The following is a 16,918-nucleotide window of genomic DNA, read 5'->3' as shown; positions in this document are numbered from 1 at the left end:
AAAACCTTCCTTGTCTATATGGAAGTCACCAGCCTTTACACTAACATACCACAAGAAGTAGTTGAAAACTGTATGCGAAACATACAAAGAATTTCATCAAGGTAACCCTCCCGCACCTACCAGATTTTTAAGAGAAATGCTTAGTCTTACCCTTCAAGAAAACTCGTTCCATTTCAATGGAAAAGATTATCTTCAAACCCATCGAATGGCAACGGGCACGAAAATGGCCGTAGCTTCTGCATATATCTTCATCGCCAAAAAAGAAAACGAAACACTCAGATAAAGTAACAATAAACCCATCCTTTGGAAACGATTTATTGACGACATCTTTTCTAGGGTGTTTCTAAAACTCGACTCATTGACATTACCAAGAGTTTCTTGAAAGGTAGAGTCAAAATACTTTCTAAACGCAAACAGTTTTCACCCTACGATAAAATTCACGTCAGAAACAGAAACGGACACGATAGCGTACAAAGGTGACAGATTCCACAAGGAGTCTATCCTTGACGTGCGAATACACTACCTTTTTTACCAACCTAAGAGGCATTTCAATACACAAATTTCTATTCGTGTTACCCACCAGGCATCACGAAACGGCTTTATCAAGGGCATGGCGTTAAGACTTCCTAGAACAAATTCCTCACAACGTACGTTTGAGGAAAACATTAGGCCTTCATGTTAAATCCTGGATGTCGTCCCCGCTAGCGCTTTAGGTGATCGCGTGCTGTTAAATCACCGCTCCACGGCCCCGGTCTTCTGACAATTTGTTAAATCCACCGCCCACCGGGGCTAAAGTGCCGTTAAAAGTGCGTTAAATCCCGGCTTTGGACGCGTTAAATCCCCGCAAAGTCCCAGGGGTCGGGGGGCCGGGGTTTCAATTGACTGATGCAATATTGGGACCAAAAAAGCAAGGCTGATTATAGAAGCTAGTCAGGAGAACTGAAAACTTTTCAAACTTGTTCTTTGATTATTACATTTTTGAAAAAAGAGGTTTTTTTTAATTTCAAAGATCCATCTACAAATTGCTTTTGTTGGTCCAAGTGGTTCAGGCCTTGTAGTTTGCAGAAAGTCAAGGATATTTATAAACTGATTAGCTCGTGCAAACGTGCAAACAATGCAAGCCTGTTTTGCTTTGCCAGGTTATTTCCAGTTGTGGGACCACATGTACATTGGGAACTTGATCGTAAACTATGGTAAAATAAGAGATATACTGACCGCCAACAGCACACGTTCAATTTTTCGTTCAATCTCGTTCCCAGGGCCGAGTTCCAATTTGAAAATCTGCGAATCACGTCCCTGGCTCAAATGATTGGCTAACAATCGAGCACTCTGCGCATGTTAAAACCGGTCAGGGTCTGTGTTCTTGGTGTTGACTAAAAGAAACGCAGGCTCTGGTTACGAGATTGGCACGTAATATTTCTGTTTTGGTTCATTTTATTTATTCACTAACTTTAAACTGTTGTAGTTCCAAGGAAATTCCCAGTTGTATTCATCAGTATAAATTGATAAATTTCTCAATGTGAGCAGTTTTAAATGAATTTCTAGCGCTTTCTAAAGGCCCAAATATAAAAATGTCCTGGGGGAGCATTCCCCCTGACCCCCCCAGATGGCTTGTGATCGTAACATCCGTTTTGCCTGTCTCTCGTCAGCCTGCGTAGATTCACTCTGGGCTTTAGGCTTTCACTAGTAACTCTTTTCTCTAAAATTTGCAAATATAAAAGATAGACAGTGTTTGTACTTTCTGTTATCAATTTCTGTATAAAAATATGAACTCTACAATAATTGTTTATGAATTAATATTACGTACTGTTTCAGTTTTCGCATATGTTTGTGTCTAAATTTTTCCATGGACTTTACACACAAATTTGTGGAAAACTTAGAAAGACAAGTATAAGAAGTGAGAAAGTGATCCTTCCTTGGTGTGCTAAGAAATGGAAAAAGACGTGCATGGAACCGCAGTGTCCATCAGGGAAATGATTGATCCCTTAATAATGAATTTTGTTGAGTAAAGGGGGTGGGTCATGTAATTTTCAACCCCCTATCAGGGGTGGGTCAGTCAGTTTTGAGCCAGAAGGAAGGGGTGGGTCACAAATTTTCGAGCCACCACTTTTCCAATTGCTCCGCCCCCCCCTGGAACTTATTGACCAGTCCCTAAAGACAATGTGGTTCTGGTTAGTGCCAAGTATTTGCCTTCACATAAACTAAAAGATAAAACATCCGCCAAAATCCACTGTGCATTATGGCATCACAATTTCTACCCTAAGTTACTTCTTTACACGAGCTTTGCAGCTGGGTAATGTCAATTACATAACCGCTGCATAAAGCTGCAGTTAATTTGTTTTCCGAAGTAGCAATGATTTTCGAAACCCGATTAACACTAACCAGGACTAAAAGTTGATCGAGGATTCAATTTCTCTTGTATAAAAGTGCTTTTAGAGCTTATATCTTGTAGAGTTTGAGATCAGTCGACGTCAAAAATGGAGGACAGAAAATATAAACAGAAAACCTCACTGAAACAATAAAAAACTGAAATATTTTGATCAAACTTTACCCAAATCACTTTTTTTTCCGGCTGCATCTTCGTGCAGAGAATTTTTTTTATATCTGGAAACAATTTATTTGGGCTTTTTTGCTTTTGCAAACAATTTATTCAAGAGTTTTGATCCCCCTCCAAACGTGCTTTGAACAAGCCGGCCCAGGAATATAAATGGGTACTGGTAACTGCGCAACCTGACAGATTTCCAATGATGAGGTATCCTGCGCCTTAAGTCCGTGGACACGAACGCGAAAACGAGCGAGTGCGGACCGTGCGCGATACACGAGCGGCGAGGCCGCGACCCGCGCTACTCGCAGCTCGTGGCTTAGCCGCTCGTGTATCGCGCTCGCTCGCTCGCTCGCTCTCGCGGACTTTAGAGCAAAAGAGAAACCACTCGAAGTCTAGCGATCAACTAGCTTCCAATCCAGTTTGTAACTGAGGTTGAATGTGGGCGACGAAATCAGCTCTGGAGGTTCCACCGGATAGGACCAAGATAATGTTGGAGGAGGCTTCGACGCAACACAGGGCTTTTGTTGGCGACGTGATAGAGGTGAATGTATGGGGTACTGTTTTGTTTGAGGGTGATATCGATATCGTTGCCCAGTACATTAACTGCCACATCACCCAACGATCAGTAAACTGGTGGTCCCAGTTTAAAGATGGCGTTCACGGCGGCGGTTCAGATAGTTCTATTCATTTAAAAAGAAGTGGACTAGCTTCCAGTCCAGTCTGTAATGGATCTTTGTCTTCCTGTTGTTTCTGTTGTCTTTTTCTTTTTCTTCTCCTCCTTTTTACAAAATCGTCTGCTGCGACTTTTGGCGACATGTTCTAAAAGATCGGAGAAAGAAGTATTCAGTTAACTGTCGTACACTGATATATCTCATTAACAAAACGCACGGCCGTACTGGGAGAACTTAGGCCCAATACGTCTTGACCTTACGGGTCAGGCACAGCAAGATCCCTACAGATAAGGCCGAGGGCTGACACTTTCAAAGTACGGTTCGATACGGTCTCCCCAAAAAAGAAAATCTTTAAAATCTGCTGTTCTACCAAATAATAACTAGCGTAGTGGTAGAATACAAGATCAAAGATCAAAGGCGACAATGAGTAACTATTGGACAAATTAACATTTTTATACCACCATGAATATGATAATGGGTCCTAAATTTCAAGCATAGGACAAAACGCCTGTGGTCAGGTAGCACAGTTAAAGAACATGAGGAAGCTTGTTATCAGCAAGAAACCACGTATGGAGCATATATCTTTTGCTTTTGACCTTTTTGAGGGCGTGATTGAGTAAATCGTAGGCTGGAATCCTGTGAAAGATGTCAACTCTGACCATATGCTTCTTCACAGGGTCTGAAGGTTGGTCATTTTGGGGCACGTTCAGACAGGTACCCAGTCGCTACTCGTTTTTTTTGCTCGCTCGAAGAGGTTCGCCCTTCCCTTGATGCATTGCGAGAGAAGCGACTGGGTACGAGTCTGGGGCACGTTTTTGAACGAGGCTGTCGTAAACTCCAGAGAGCTTGCAGCGATGCAATAAGATTTCACATCACCATACAGTTTTCATAAGTTTTGCCGGCATAGAAAATGGCAGATTTCCACTGTTTCAATCTGCTTACACAAGCATAAAAGCCTACGTGAACGTGGAAAAGCATTTTGGGTTGTGGCAGTTAACCGCTACTTGATTGAGGTCCACAAGAGCTACAACCATTGATCTATTAAAAAGAAAGACACTTTTGCTACAACAGATAATAGACGAATGAACAATTTTATTTTATACCCTCTCCATGTTCCTCTGTTTTTGACTTCTTTTTTGTTGATTTCGTCCTCTTTGTCTCAGAATTTTCATCAGAACTAGCGTCAGGGCTATCTGAATCTGGTATTTCGATTACTACAAATCAAATATAAATACAAAAAATAAATTACTAACTGTTATATTAAAATAAATCTACATTTATATTTCCTTGTTAGCACTAGTAAAATAACGTCCAGAAACGAAATACTTTCAGTATTTTTTGTTTTGTTTTTACTCAATGTATTATATTTTTTTCTGGTTACAGTTAAAAAGTGGGGAAGGGGGGATAAAGCCCCCTAGCCCCTCCCTCTCCGTGGTAAGTTTTTGCACGCATATTTAGGGAGGATTATGGAAGAAAGTGTGTAAGAAGTGGAAAGGTAATTTGAACATAGCCTCCATATCCATCCATTTGCACCAGGCCTCTCCTTTTAAAAAATGACCAGTCTCTTAAAAAGGTTTGTTTGTTTTTGTTTTTTTGAGCGTTGAAATATTTTTGTAGGGACATCGGCGATTGTCCATAATGTAAGAGAGAGGGGTCCGTAAAAAGAGGTTCGACTTTACTATTATTCGAAAAAATAATGGATATTTATCAGTTAGGTAATGTTTGTTTATTTATTTGTTTGTTTATTTATTTATTTATTTTCGAAGCGAACAAAAATAAATCCAGCCATTCTCGACCCCAGCGCACTTCTCCCAGTGGGGTCGAGAATGACTGAGATGTCAGCAGAATGCACATTGGCTCATGCGCAAAACCACACTTTCGCCTGCTTTCTGTATTTTCTTCTTGACAGTAATTTTTAAAAACTTTCTTTATTGCTTATCATTATGTCGTTCGATTTATCGTCGCAACCCATCACCGAGACTGAAGAGCAGCAGTTTTGTGTGGAAATGATGAAACGCCTCGATAATCAGCGAAGGAACGAACAGTTCTGTGATGTGATTCTTGAAATCGGCTCCGGTGACGATCAAGCTCGTTTGAAAGCTCACAGAATCGTGTTATGTGCAGCAAGCCCGTTCTTTTCCAACGCCTTTAACAGTGACATGAAAGAAAAGAAAGAAGGAGTGATCCGATTGGAAGAGACGAACAAAGCTGTGATGGAAGAAGTGTTGGAGTATCTGTACACAGGACATGTTGATATCAATGAACACAATGCATTTGATTTGCTTCACATGGCTGATTATTTAATCGTCCCAAGCCTGAAAGAGCTTTCAAGTAAGTTCATTTTACAAACTTTGTCTTCTTCAAACTGTATTAAAGCCTATTATTCCGCTGAGAGCTATCAGTGTCCTGGATTGCAGAAAAGTGCGAGGGATTTTACTCTCGCGAATTTCATGGTCGTCACGCAATCTGACGACTTTCTTAATTTGAGCGTGACACAAGTTGAGGAGTGGATTTCAAGTGATGACATCATGGTGAAAGCAGAGAAAGAAGTATTCCAAGTGATTGTGAAGTGGATGGAAAGAGATGAGAGCAGAACTTATCAAAGTCTTTTTGAATTGTTTTGTAGTGTTCGTCTTGTTTACGTGTCACGCAACTACGTTTTCAACACCATTCTTCCACATCCCTTGGTAAAAGGCAGTGCAGCATGTACAAAACGTGTTCTAGATGCCATGAAAGAGTTATCATATGGTACAGAAGAGTGCTTTTTTGTACAGCCACCAAGAAGATGTCTTAAGACACATGAAGATGCAATTGTTGCCTGTGGGAAGAAAAATAAGCAAACGTTGTGTTACATTCCTTCAGATAATAAGTGGTACAAGATGGCAGACATGCCGAAAATGCTATCCAGCCTGCAACCTACTGGTTCTGCCATGAGCTCCTGTCACAGTAAATTGTATGTTCCTTGTGAAGAGCTTTACGATGATTGCACACTGGAGCGATATGATCCATTAGCAAACTCTTGGGCCCCTGTTAAGTCTTTTGCAGGAGCAGATACATATGAGTCACCTGCCGTAGTTAGTTTTCAAGGATGTTTGTACGTGCTGGGTGGGGAAAATGAGATTGAAGATATTGACCGTGTGCATAGATACAATCCTGAAACAAACCTGTGGGAAGAAGTAGCACCCATGAGTGTTGCAAGATGGGGTGTTTGCGCTGTGGCCGACAGGAACTATTTATATGCAATAGGAGGCTGTTCAAATGATGGAATCCTGGATGTGGTGGAAAGATTTGACCCTGAAAAAAAACATTGGAAAAGGATTGCTTCAATCCTTGAAAAGAAGTGGAATGCTTGTGGAGCAGTTGTCAGAGGTAAAGTGTTCCTATTTGGAGGATGTACTGAAGCTTACAACCCAGCCCCACCTGCACATTTTACTGAAATGTATGACCCATCTACAGACATATGGAGTAGAATTGAGTGTGTGGGTGGACCACAAGTTAAGAGAAGTGTTGTTAGTTTTAAAGGAAAGGTGTTTGTGATTGGTGGATCTTTGGAGCCTGGTACTGATAAGATCAGCAATTTGTCGTTACAAGTTTACGATGTGGACAAAAATGAATGGGAACATTGCTCAAGTATTTCAAATGATTTCAAGGTGTGTACATTGGCTGCCATAAGAATACCAAGAGAGGTTTTAGATAAGCGTGTAGTTCTACCACAGGAATAAGCCTTGTAAAAAGAAGGAACATCAGCTCAGAAAACTCTTTCTTTCTCTTTTCTCAGTTGGGCTCAGTCTCAGTACAAAAATTTCCTAGTCTGAGCAAGCCCTGTGGAGGGTATTTCCAACAAACATTTGATAACAATATTAGCTATCTTAAACTTGCTTACCGTATTTATTTGAACAAACACTGTGGCGTTTATTAAATTTTTCGTGATTCGAGTGCGGCGTTTATACGAGTGCAGCGTTTAGTTTAAATTCAATTTATTTCTAGCCAACAATAGCATAGTAAATGGACATTTGAACTTTGGAAAACAGAAACATGTTGTAGTGGTTGGCTCTAAAGTAACTTTTAATATCTTAAAACATTGTTACAATCAAGGAAAATAATTATTTTAGACTTGCTCAAACGTGATGATTACTGCTTTTTGCTTTTTGAGTCTATTATTTGAATAGACGCTGCACCATGATGCGGTGTTTATTCAAGGACGGCTTTTAATAATATTTTTTGCCCTAAAATGCGGCCTTTATTTGAGGGCGGCGTTTATTCGAGGGAGGCATTTAATCGAATAAATACGGTACATGTATTTCAAATTCCCCAGCCGCTCTACAACAAAAAGTCATTTTGTTAGATTTGGCCTTATTTTATGAAGTCATCTTCTTTACAAAAGAATCCCGCCACTTTCTCAAATACAATACAGTTGTCTCAAAATCCCAAATATCTCAAACATTTTTCTCTTCGCTAATTTCAGCCTAACTTTAAATCCCACTGCTTGTCACTAGTTGCTTTTACTGATTGTCATTGAATTTGGATGTAATTATGCACAATGTGAAAATATGTAAAAAAAAAAGAATTATTATTAAATTTAGTTTGTTTAATCTTAGCAGCTTCAATTCCAAATCATTTTTAAATGGCATATAGTACAAAAATAGGTTTCTGTCACTTCATTAATGATGACTTAATCTTTCTGTATGAAGAACATGTAGCATTTCTAAACATAACATGATTTTCTTACATACAGCCTGTTTTTTAAACAGTGTCTAACTCCTCAAAAAGAGAAGGGAGTTAGAGCAAATGACCACAATCGGACCATCTGAAAATCAAGCTATTCTTCATGCATTTTGGTTTGTAATCTAGCATCATTTTGATAATATAGACATATTCCAAAAGAAACAGTTGACTTTTATTCAAACTAAATATAATGAATTTAAAAATTTCTTAGACTGTTCACAGCCTCTCTATTTTTTCAATGCAAAAAGAGCGCAAGTGCGAGCATTCTCACCGCGCGCTCATTGATAGAAAAATACGAAAAAAATAGAGGGCTGTAAACAGTCTAAAAATTTCTTCATACACCAGACCCTACCCCAGTAAATACTTTGTGTTTGTTCTTCCTGCCTCTGGAAGAGTAGCTATTTTAGGCCAGTAGGGAAAATTCAGGGAAAATTGGAATATAACACCAATGATTTCATACAATTGATGACTGGAAAAAACATTTCAGGTCAATGTGATCTCAGTGATGTTTTGTTTTTTATTTGTTTATTTATTTATTTTAAAGCAGAGGCTGGAGCAGGGCCGTAACTAGCAAGAGGCAGGACGAGGCACTTGCCTCGTCTAAATCTTTACTCAAAATTGAAAACAAAACGTGTTTTATTGGGAAAATAATCCTTAGTTGCACAAGATTGATTTTTCTCAAGAATACCTCATGAAAAATGTATCTGAAAGAGATTCATAGCTTCTAGATTTAAAAATTTTCTGGAGGGCATGCCCCCAGAATCCACTGGCAAGATCTTGCCTCGTCTATGGCAAAGGTCTGGTTACCGCCCTGGCTGGAGGCAGCTTCTATAACAGACAATTTGTATTTATTTGCTCAGGAAAATTTTATTGGTATCAGGGAAATGTCAAGAAGTTTTGAAAACTGATGTCAACCATGCTGTGCTTATCAGTTTAATTTACTCTTCAATGACCTTTCGCTACTCCTCACATTGGTATTCACCAAACATTTTCAATCAATAGCTTGGAGTTAGCTTAGCCATGTTTAGATCACCTTACAAATGTGTGGAATGTTCCCGAAACAATGTTACCACTTAATGAGGTTGGATTTAGCTCGCGTCAAATGTGTCAAATCTGAGACACAATGCGACTACGTATGGTTGGCAATTAAGTGGATGGAAAGCTCACTTGGCCGTTATAAAAAGGTCATGAACTACTTTCCTATACAAGGAAAGACAAGTAACACAATCTTGAGATAGAGTTGGGAAAAATTATCGCCACTCATGTTTTGCTAATACGTTCATTCAAATCCTCAACCCAGCTGTCGTCGGGAGTAAAAAAAAGACGCGCGCTTTTTTTTGACGCGTACAGGCTATAGCTGTACGCGTCAGATTTGCAAAGTTTTTCACCCATCTTTTTACTCAAGGAAAGGGTTTTTTATAACAGATTGTGCTACAAGCATGAACTGCAAACTATAATAGTAGCTATTCACCCTAACTCACTTATTCAGTAACGTTCAAAAAAGAAAGCGTTTTTAAGAGCCTTAAAATCCTTTTTTGTCTTACTTGCTTACGCACGGTGCGTGCATGCGGACAAAGTTTGCATCATCAGCTCGTAATAACTGCTAATGCTGTTCATCAGCCAATGAGAATGGCTAACTGAGCGAACTTAGCCATTTGTCTCCTACGAAGTGAGTAAACATCCAAAACCCGAGAAGAGACTGAAGGCGCGTTTACACGGCAGAGAAATTTGGGTACGGACCCGTCGCAAAAAAGGTCCGGACCTGACCACTTTTGTAGAGAAACAGTCAAATCAAAACGGGGCCATAGGCGCCTATGGCCCCGTTTTGAATTCACTGTTTCTCTACAAAAGTGGTCGGGTCCGGACCTTTTTTGGGACAGATCCGTACCCAAATTTCTCTGCCGTGTAAACGCGCCTTGAGTTAAAAAAACAACTCGCAGCGCAATATTTAAGACAATCGGGGAAAAAGGAAACAGGACGAAAATCTGTCTCTAGTATTTAAGAGATCTCAAACGACACTACAACTTAAAGACCAATGGTTTTTTTTTCTGATAACTTTCAAATTGAATGAAACCTCAAAATAATAACTGTCTAAAATAGTAAAACAACAAAGGAGTAACAAAAACGCAAAAATAAACAAGGATGGTTTCGACTGACGAAGATTAAGACGGATTACGATCGACAAGCGTGAAAAAACTTGCCAATTTTTTCAAGATCGATGTGTTGTTCGTAGCTCCTTTGAAAAGAAATCTAAAAACTAAAGATAATCGTAAAAATCTGTGCTAAGTCACACTTTTGCGGTTCCAACAAATATTGGATAAATCAAAAATTAAACTTAGCCTCTCCGCGTTCTTCTGTTTTTGACTTCTTCTTTAATTTCGTCCAGTTCTTTTTCGTCTCAGCATTTTCATCAGTACTAGCGTCAAGACTATCTGAATCTGTTATTTCAATGACTACATTAAAAAAAAGAAATCAATTTAAAGGTATCACGGAAGGAAAATCGCCATTTGTGTTCCAAGTGAAATTGTGTGCTCTAGTTGCTGTTACACAAGGCGGATTTATCTTCTACTGGCCTCAGCAGTGCTCCGAGGCTATCTTCTTGTTTGGAAATCATATATGGCCTTTATGGCGATAATACATACATACATAAACTTTATTTAAGTGTCAATGGTATTTAGCTAAAGAGCTAATTGGGGACACTAAAATAAATATACAAATATAAAATATAAAAATACTAATATTATATAAATAGATATAAAATATAAAAACACTAATATTATATAAATAGATATAAAATGTAAAAATATTAATATTATAAAAATAGATATATCGATAGATAGTTAATCATGGTGTATGATAACGGATTGGTCTCAATTATAGAATAAAGAAAAGGTTTACTGAAAACACGGTTTAATTTGACACATTTCCTCGCCAGCTCCGCACCCCATTTCCCTATTTTCTACCTTCCTCTTTTGCGACTTTCAAAGGCGCTACTCAAGCCTTGACATTACAGAAAGACACATTGCAGATTTGCTACGACAAAAAATGGATTTATGGACAGTTTAACTTACCTTGTTTGTGTACTTCTGATTTTGACTTCTTAGAAAGCTCTCTCCTTGATTTCTTCTTCTTTGTCTTAGCACTTCCATCAGCACAAGCATCGAGACTGTCTGAATCTGTTTTTATTCCATTCAAATATAAGAAAAAATGAATTAACTGTGACGTTTAAACAATTTACATCTTTTTCTAAACTTAACAGTTCAATTTTGGTCCATAATGTCGCCAACAAAAGTAATGGGGTTTTTCCTTTTGTGTAAGAGGAAAAGCATTAATTAATGAACAGCATAGGCGGCGGAGCAGGGGGGGGGGGGGGGGGCAGGGGGCTGAGCACCCCACGTTTTGGTACCGAAAATATCGCGAGCGCAGCGTAAAATTGGTTTGTCAAGATATCCGTCTCGTGAGTGAGTTCAAACATCCTCGAAACTTCCTTGGAAGTCTTCAGAAAACTTTGTTTATCACCGGAAAGTTCGAAAATGATTGAAAACGTTCGTTTGGCCTTCCAAAAACAATCGGAGAATATTCCGAAATCTTCGACCTAGAAAATGCTCAAAAAGCAAATGGTTGATAGAACGGAAAAAAGTTGCTCCAAATATGAAAATCTGCCGAGTATTTTTGGGACAGTCTTAGCCCCCCACGTTCCAAAACGCTCCGCCGCCTCTGAACAGTATAACCTACCCTCTTCATATTCGTCTTCCCGTGATTTCTTTCTTTTGGACTTCTTTTCTGTTATTTCAAATAAAAAGAAAAAGAATTACCTGTGATATTCAAGCCTATCAACATTGTTCTCTAAATTTCACAGTTCAACTTAATTCAATAAACCTAGTCGGCCAATAATGCGTTTTCCGCTTTTTTTGTGCTTGGTCTCGGCATCTTTGGTTATACGGCAAACGCGAGCTTGCCTTTCATTTTGAAACCTTTTTTATTGAATTCTAAAATAAATCACTCATAAAAATAGGGAAAAAAATCCCACATTCACAACAAACAAAAAACTACTCATTTCCGCACAAGAAAGGCAGACGGCAGAAGTCGAATTTTTCCCGTTCGCGGGAAAAAACGTCATGTTTAATATTGTTCTATACTTATAATATTCAGTCTACTTACTCGACTTTTCAAACAGTTTTGCTGCTTCACTGTCATTAAATTCTTTAACACGTTCAGAATACACTTTGGCAAAAAGCTGCAAACAAAATATGCAAGCTAAATTAAGACATCGGCAGTGGCAGTGCTACATCTTCCTTGGCTTCTATAAACTTGGCATAAATTTCGTGTCTTGGACACTAAATAATTTTATAACAAATTACCTCGCTGGTCTCAATGGTCACAAAAGACGAAGGACATGTTTCACCAAGTTCTATGTTTTTCCACTGAACTTCATAACATTTAACTCTCTGCTGGATTCGAGCTTTTAATATCCTACAAAACAAGAACATTATACATGTACCTTCACTATTGTTCAAAAGAAGTTACCAATCCTGTTTCATTTTCAGAATCATCCCAAGGGATTTGATTCCTATGTCAAAGGAGTCCAAACTCACAAAACTTTTGGGGAAATCTTTGTTCACAATAACATTATTGTCTCGTTATCATAGGTGCTTCATTCTATGGCCAAGCTACAAAAATATCTGCTCTGAATACTAAAAGAGCATGTCAAAGTGACAGCACGAGTGAATGGGTACCGGCGAATTAATGCCGAGGGGTAATTCTACGATGGACAAGCATCCCATCCAGGGGGAGTAGCAATATACTCCTAACCGCTTCATGCTACAGACACCGAGATAAACTTTGGCGGTATGGGCCACTTGGCTCGCGGCAGACGTAACCTTACCTTACCTTAAAACAGTATTATTTAAGACAATCGGTTAAATCACCTTTCAGGTTGAACAAGTATCTTGGTTCCGTTCTGTTGCAACGAGGTCATTTGCCAAAACGTAATCAGTGGTAGAACCTAGGGATAGAGATGACTTCTTTGATAAACATTACACACTGAAAGATGTGAAAAAAAATTGACATATCCACTTCAGCCGGGAGGTCCGTATTGGGAAAAACTGTGCCCGAGGTCTTGGATACCGCCCGAGGCCGCAGGCCGAGGGCGGTTCCAAGACCGAGGGCACAGTTTTTCCCAATACGGACCGACCTAGGCTGGTGAATAACGTTTTTATTTTTTTCCTACTTTCTTTGTTTTTAAAAGAAACCTAGAAAGATTGTGTCACAAAATCTTTGTTTGTATACGCGCGCCATTTAATTTCAATGTTGAGTCGATCGACGAGTTAGCAAGAGTGTAAAATGCTGTTTGTTATTTAGTTCGAAATAAATTAAATGAACCGTATTTACAGAAAGGTTCAGCATATTAAATTAACACTGAAGAAATTCAATCAAAGAAATTGAAGTAGTAAATATATCATAAATGTAAAATCGAGCCAAAGCATTATCATTGACAAAACTAAACGCCGATTCCGGCTTCCCGATGAATGTTTTGATAAAGAACTCTGTTCGCAGGATGCTAAGTTTGAGAATTTCCCGAAAAAAGAAAACTATCTGACGGAAAGACAGTTTCGGTATAGCTATACACACTTGTATTTAACGAATTAATAAGCCCTGCGTTGATTCCCAGCATAATTATTTTGTGATAAACAGTGCGAAAGTGAAACTGAATGAAATGCGAAGTTTGGACGTACGGCACAATATTGTGAGAATTATTTTGGCTGTTTTTAATTAACGAATCTCATTTTCTTGAATGATGGCAACTAGTGTTTTGTTTTGGCAAAGAAGTGGCCGATAAAAAGACAGTTTTTACTCAAAATTGAAGTTTAAAACCGGCGCAGCTTATCGTATTAAAATGAATGATTGCAAAATGCACAAACACTGAACCACAAACTCAACAAACTATCAACTAGAACTTAATTTGTCGATAAACAAAATCAACACTCGCCTTTAGAAGAACTTCGAGGCCTTTAATTCCACTTCTATTCTGTCTTTTCACATTTACAACAGTTGGTGAGCGGCTATTTCGATTTTGCTGAGCAAATCTTTCATGTGTTCGTTCGTACAACGCTGCAAAATGATTTCGCGCGGAAAGTACACGGATACCGCCCGCTGTTGAGAGCCGGATTGGAGAATACCGCCCGCTCCCGGAACCAATCGGATCGCAGGATTTGTAGAATACCGCCCGCTCACGAACAAAGAAAAAAGAATAACCTATATGTATGGCAAGGAAAATAAAAAAAATATCTGGTTTGAGTAGCTGCTAGGCAAAATATTGGTTACTCTACTAACTAAGTGTTTATGGGAAAATGTCTCTCTTTTCCCAATATTCTTTTAAATATCTATAAATTACTATCCTATCTCACAGGGCTTTAAGTGCAAACACTTGTATGCACTTGTAAATGAAAAGCTAACGAAAGTGAGAAAACTGAATCAACTTAATTGCTGATTCATCACAGTTATTAAATGAATATTTTACAACTTCTTGCCAAAAAGCTGTTAATGTTTTACTGTATTGTACTTAAAACCAACAATTATTTTACTCATCAATAAAGAAACTGCTTGCAAAACTGAAAAAATGTTATTTTCAACATTACAAAGTTATTTTAACCTTTTCTCTGGTGTATTCTTCTTTCCAATGCAAGTTCGTTCGACAGAATTCCTTCAAGGATTCACAATATTGAATCACTATTAGTTCATGTAGTACGTCAGAAAATACTGACACAATGTATACTTGGAGCATACAGTAGTTGCTGTGCCAACTACTTGAACCCACTCAGTTCCACGTTTCTTAAGAGCTAGGTCCACAACATTGTTTCAAATTTTGTTGTGGAACTATTGTCTCAATACCATCCTTTCACCTCAGTTAACGTTAAATGATTGTTTTATTTTCTTCCAAGTTGCCCGGTTCAGGCGTTTTTAACTTTTACACTATTAAGGGCCTGTTTACAGGAGCCGAGCCAGCCCGGGATGGACTTGATTTGGCACTAACGACGGTTTACATGTAAACTTAACACGAATGTCTTTTAAATTGGCGTCAAGATTGCGTTAGATGATTTGATGACCTTTTTCCAGCAATTTGGTGATTTATCTTCTACACTTATGCAGCTACATAATTATTATACTCTGCATCCTATTTAGAAAGAAGAATATTGATTTTTGTGGTCGGCAGTGTGCTTGGAAGGGAAATTTAATGCTGGCCCGGTGAACGCGACTACCTGGAAAATATTTCATCCGGGGTAGTCGGGCTAACCGGGCTGGCCGCTTGTAATAAGACCGCAAAATTGATTTTTGTTGCGTTTAACAGGCGCGCCGAGATCTCAGCGAAAATGGAGCCAGCCCAGCTCATGTATTCAGGTCCTAAAACTCCATAAAGTTTTGGTTGAATACACATGCGTTTGCATTAAAAACCTCTGACAAAAAAGTGTCCTCAACACATTAGCTGACACTGAAATGTAACAGTGCATGTAACAGTTACCTGCAGACCTTGTAGATCTGGATGGGTAAACTCGAGAGAGACTTCTTTTTCAACTACTTTTGGATTCAAATATTCCTCAATAACCTGTTGACAAAAAATGTCGACAATTAAATGTTGACCAAAAGCGTGATAGCATTTTCGAGTCTATTAAATGTTATGATTTCCTTTGTTTGGAGCGGTTATCATTGCGTGTTGTAAAACCAAAACCAAAGTTATCTTCCTGGCCAATTACTAAAGAGACAAACAATCCAAACCAATCAAAACTCGAAGCAAATACACGTAGCCGCGGCATAACTACCTCTTATATTACAGTCACACGTAGATATACTTTACCTCCGGATGTGGAAAATTCTTGTCTTTCAGAGCTTTGCTGGGGAGCGAAAAAGTGGTATTGACCGGTCATTAGAGTGAGAACTATGACGAGTATTAGTGGGCTGTTTTCTGCACATCACATCACATCACCTTTATTTCACCTCGGATTTACAAGGGTGAGGTGCTCTTAACACATGCACTGAAGATAGGTAGCGCATAATTAACAGCTAGCGCTGGTAAAAATACAAAGAACAGTAGTATAGTAGGGACCGGTTAGACCCCTTTTTTGGGGAGGAATTAATTAAGTAGGTGACGTCATAGACTCATGAATGAAAGCCTCTTTACGCATATATTAAATACAGCCGACATGATTGTTTTCAAACAATGGTTTTATACTCGATACGCTTAAGTGAACTCAGTGTTAAAAAGCGCTTAAAAAGTAGTCCTAAACAAGAACGTCTGAAAAATTCTATCTCCACCACCACAATTCTATTGTTTAATTCCACCACCACCATCACCACCACCGCCACCACTACAATTCAGGAGGAGGAGGAGGAAAACAATGGTATCGAGGAGGAGGAGGAGAAGAACAATAGAATGAGGAGGAGGAGGAGGAGGAAGATAATTGAATTATGGTGGTGGCGGTGGCCGTGGTGGTGGTGGAGTTAAACAGTAGAATTGTGGTGGTGGTGGAGTTAAACAATAGAATTGTGGTGGTGGAGGAGTTAAACAATAGAATTGTGGCGGTGGTGGAGTTAAACAATAGAACTGTGGTGGTGGAGGAGTTAAACAATAGAATTGTGGTGGTGTAGGAGTTAAACAATAGAATTGTGGTGGTGGAGGAGTTAAACAATAGAATTGTGGTGGTGTAGGAGTTAAACAATAGAATTGTGGTGGTGTAGGAGTTAAACAATAGAATTGTGGTGGTGTAGGAGTTAAACAATAGAATTGTGGTGGTGTAGGAGTTAAACAATAGCATTGTGGCGGTGGAGGAGTTAAACAATAGAATTGTGGTGGTGGAGCAGTTAAACAATAGAATTGTGGCGGTGGAGGAGTTAAACAATAGAATTGTGGTGGTGTAGGAGTTAAACAATAGAATTGTGGCGGTGGAGGAGTTAAACAATAGAATTGTGGTGGTGGTAGGAG

General features: G+C 38.9%; 2 protein-coding genes across 2 annotated transcripts in view; one reads left to right on the top strand and one right to left on the bottom strand.

Moving 5' to 3' along the window:
- Positions 1-1,006: 1,006 nt before the first annotated feature.
- The window catches only part of LOC144650388 (flap endonuclease GEN homolog 1-like), a 33,676-nt gene continuing 17,764 nt past the window's right edge, over positions 1,007-16,918 (bottom strand). Inside the window, exons 8-17 of the mRNA XM_078510053.1 lie at positions 15,794-15,830; positions 15,461-15,544; positions 14,594-14,644; positions 12,870-12,946; positions 12,303-12,414; positions 12,103-12,178; positions 11,677-11,724; positions 11,013-11,117; positions 4,320-4,430; positions 1,007-3,364 (exon numbers count right to left, since the gene is read on the bottom strand). Of these exons, the coding sequence (XP_078366179.1) occupies positions 3,249-3,364; positions 4,320-4,430; positions 11,013-11,117; positions 11,677-11,724; positions 12,103-12,178; positions 12,303-12,414; positions 12,870-12,946; positions 14,594-14,644; positions 15,461-15,544; positions 15,794-15,830 (817 nt within the window). The 3' untranslated portion in view covers positions 1,007-3,248. The remainder of the gene's footprint in view (positions 3,365-4,319; positions 4,431-11,012; positions 11,118-11,676; positions 11,725-12,102; positions 12,179-12,302; positions 12,415-12,869; positions 12,947-14,593; positions 14,645-15,460; positions 15,545-15,793; positions 15,831-16,918) is intronic.
- On the top strand, positions 4,878-8,760 carry LOC144650383 (kelch-like protein 7). Its single transcript, XM_078510048.1, has one exon. It carries the CDS (start codon positions 5,160-5,162, stop codon positions 6,936-6,938), a length of 1,779 nt encoding a protein of 592 aa, XP_078366174.1. The 5' UTR covers positions 4,878-5,159; the 3' UTR covers positions 6,939-8,760.

The sequence above is a fragment of the Oculina patagonica genome, chromosome 4, assembly GCF_052425735.1.
Source record: "Oculina patagonica isolate OP01 chromosome 4, crgOcupat, whole genome shotgun sequence".
NCBI lineage: Eukaryota > Metazoa > Cnidaria > Anthozoa > Scleractinia > Oculinidae > Oculina > Oculina patagonica.
Note: the sequence above shows the minus strand (reverse complement) of the source record. Positions and strands in the feature narration are given on the sequence as shown.

What these genes read in the sequence shown, in the direction of transcription:
- LOC144650383 (XM_078510048.1), top strand. Translation starts at nt 5,160, where the DNA reads ATGTCGTTCGATTTATCGTCGCAACCCATCACCGAGACTGAAGAGCAG.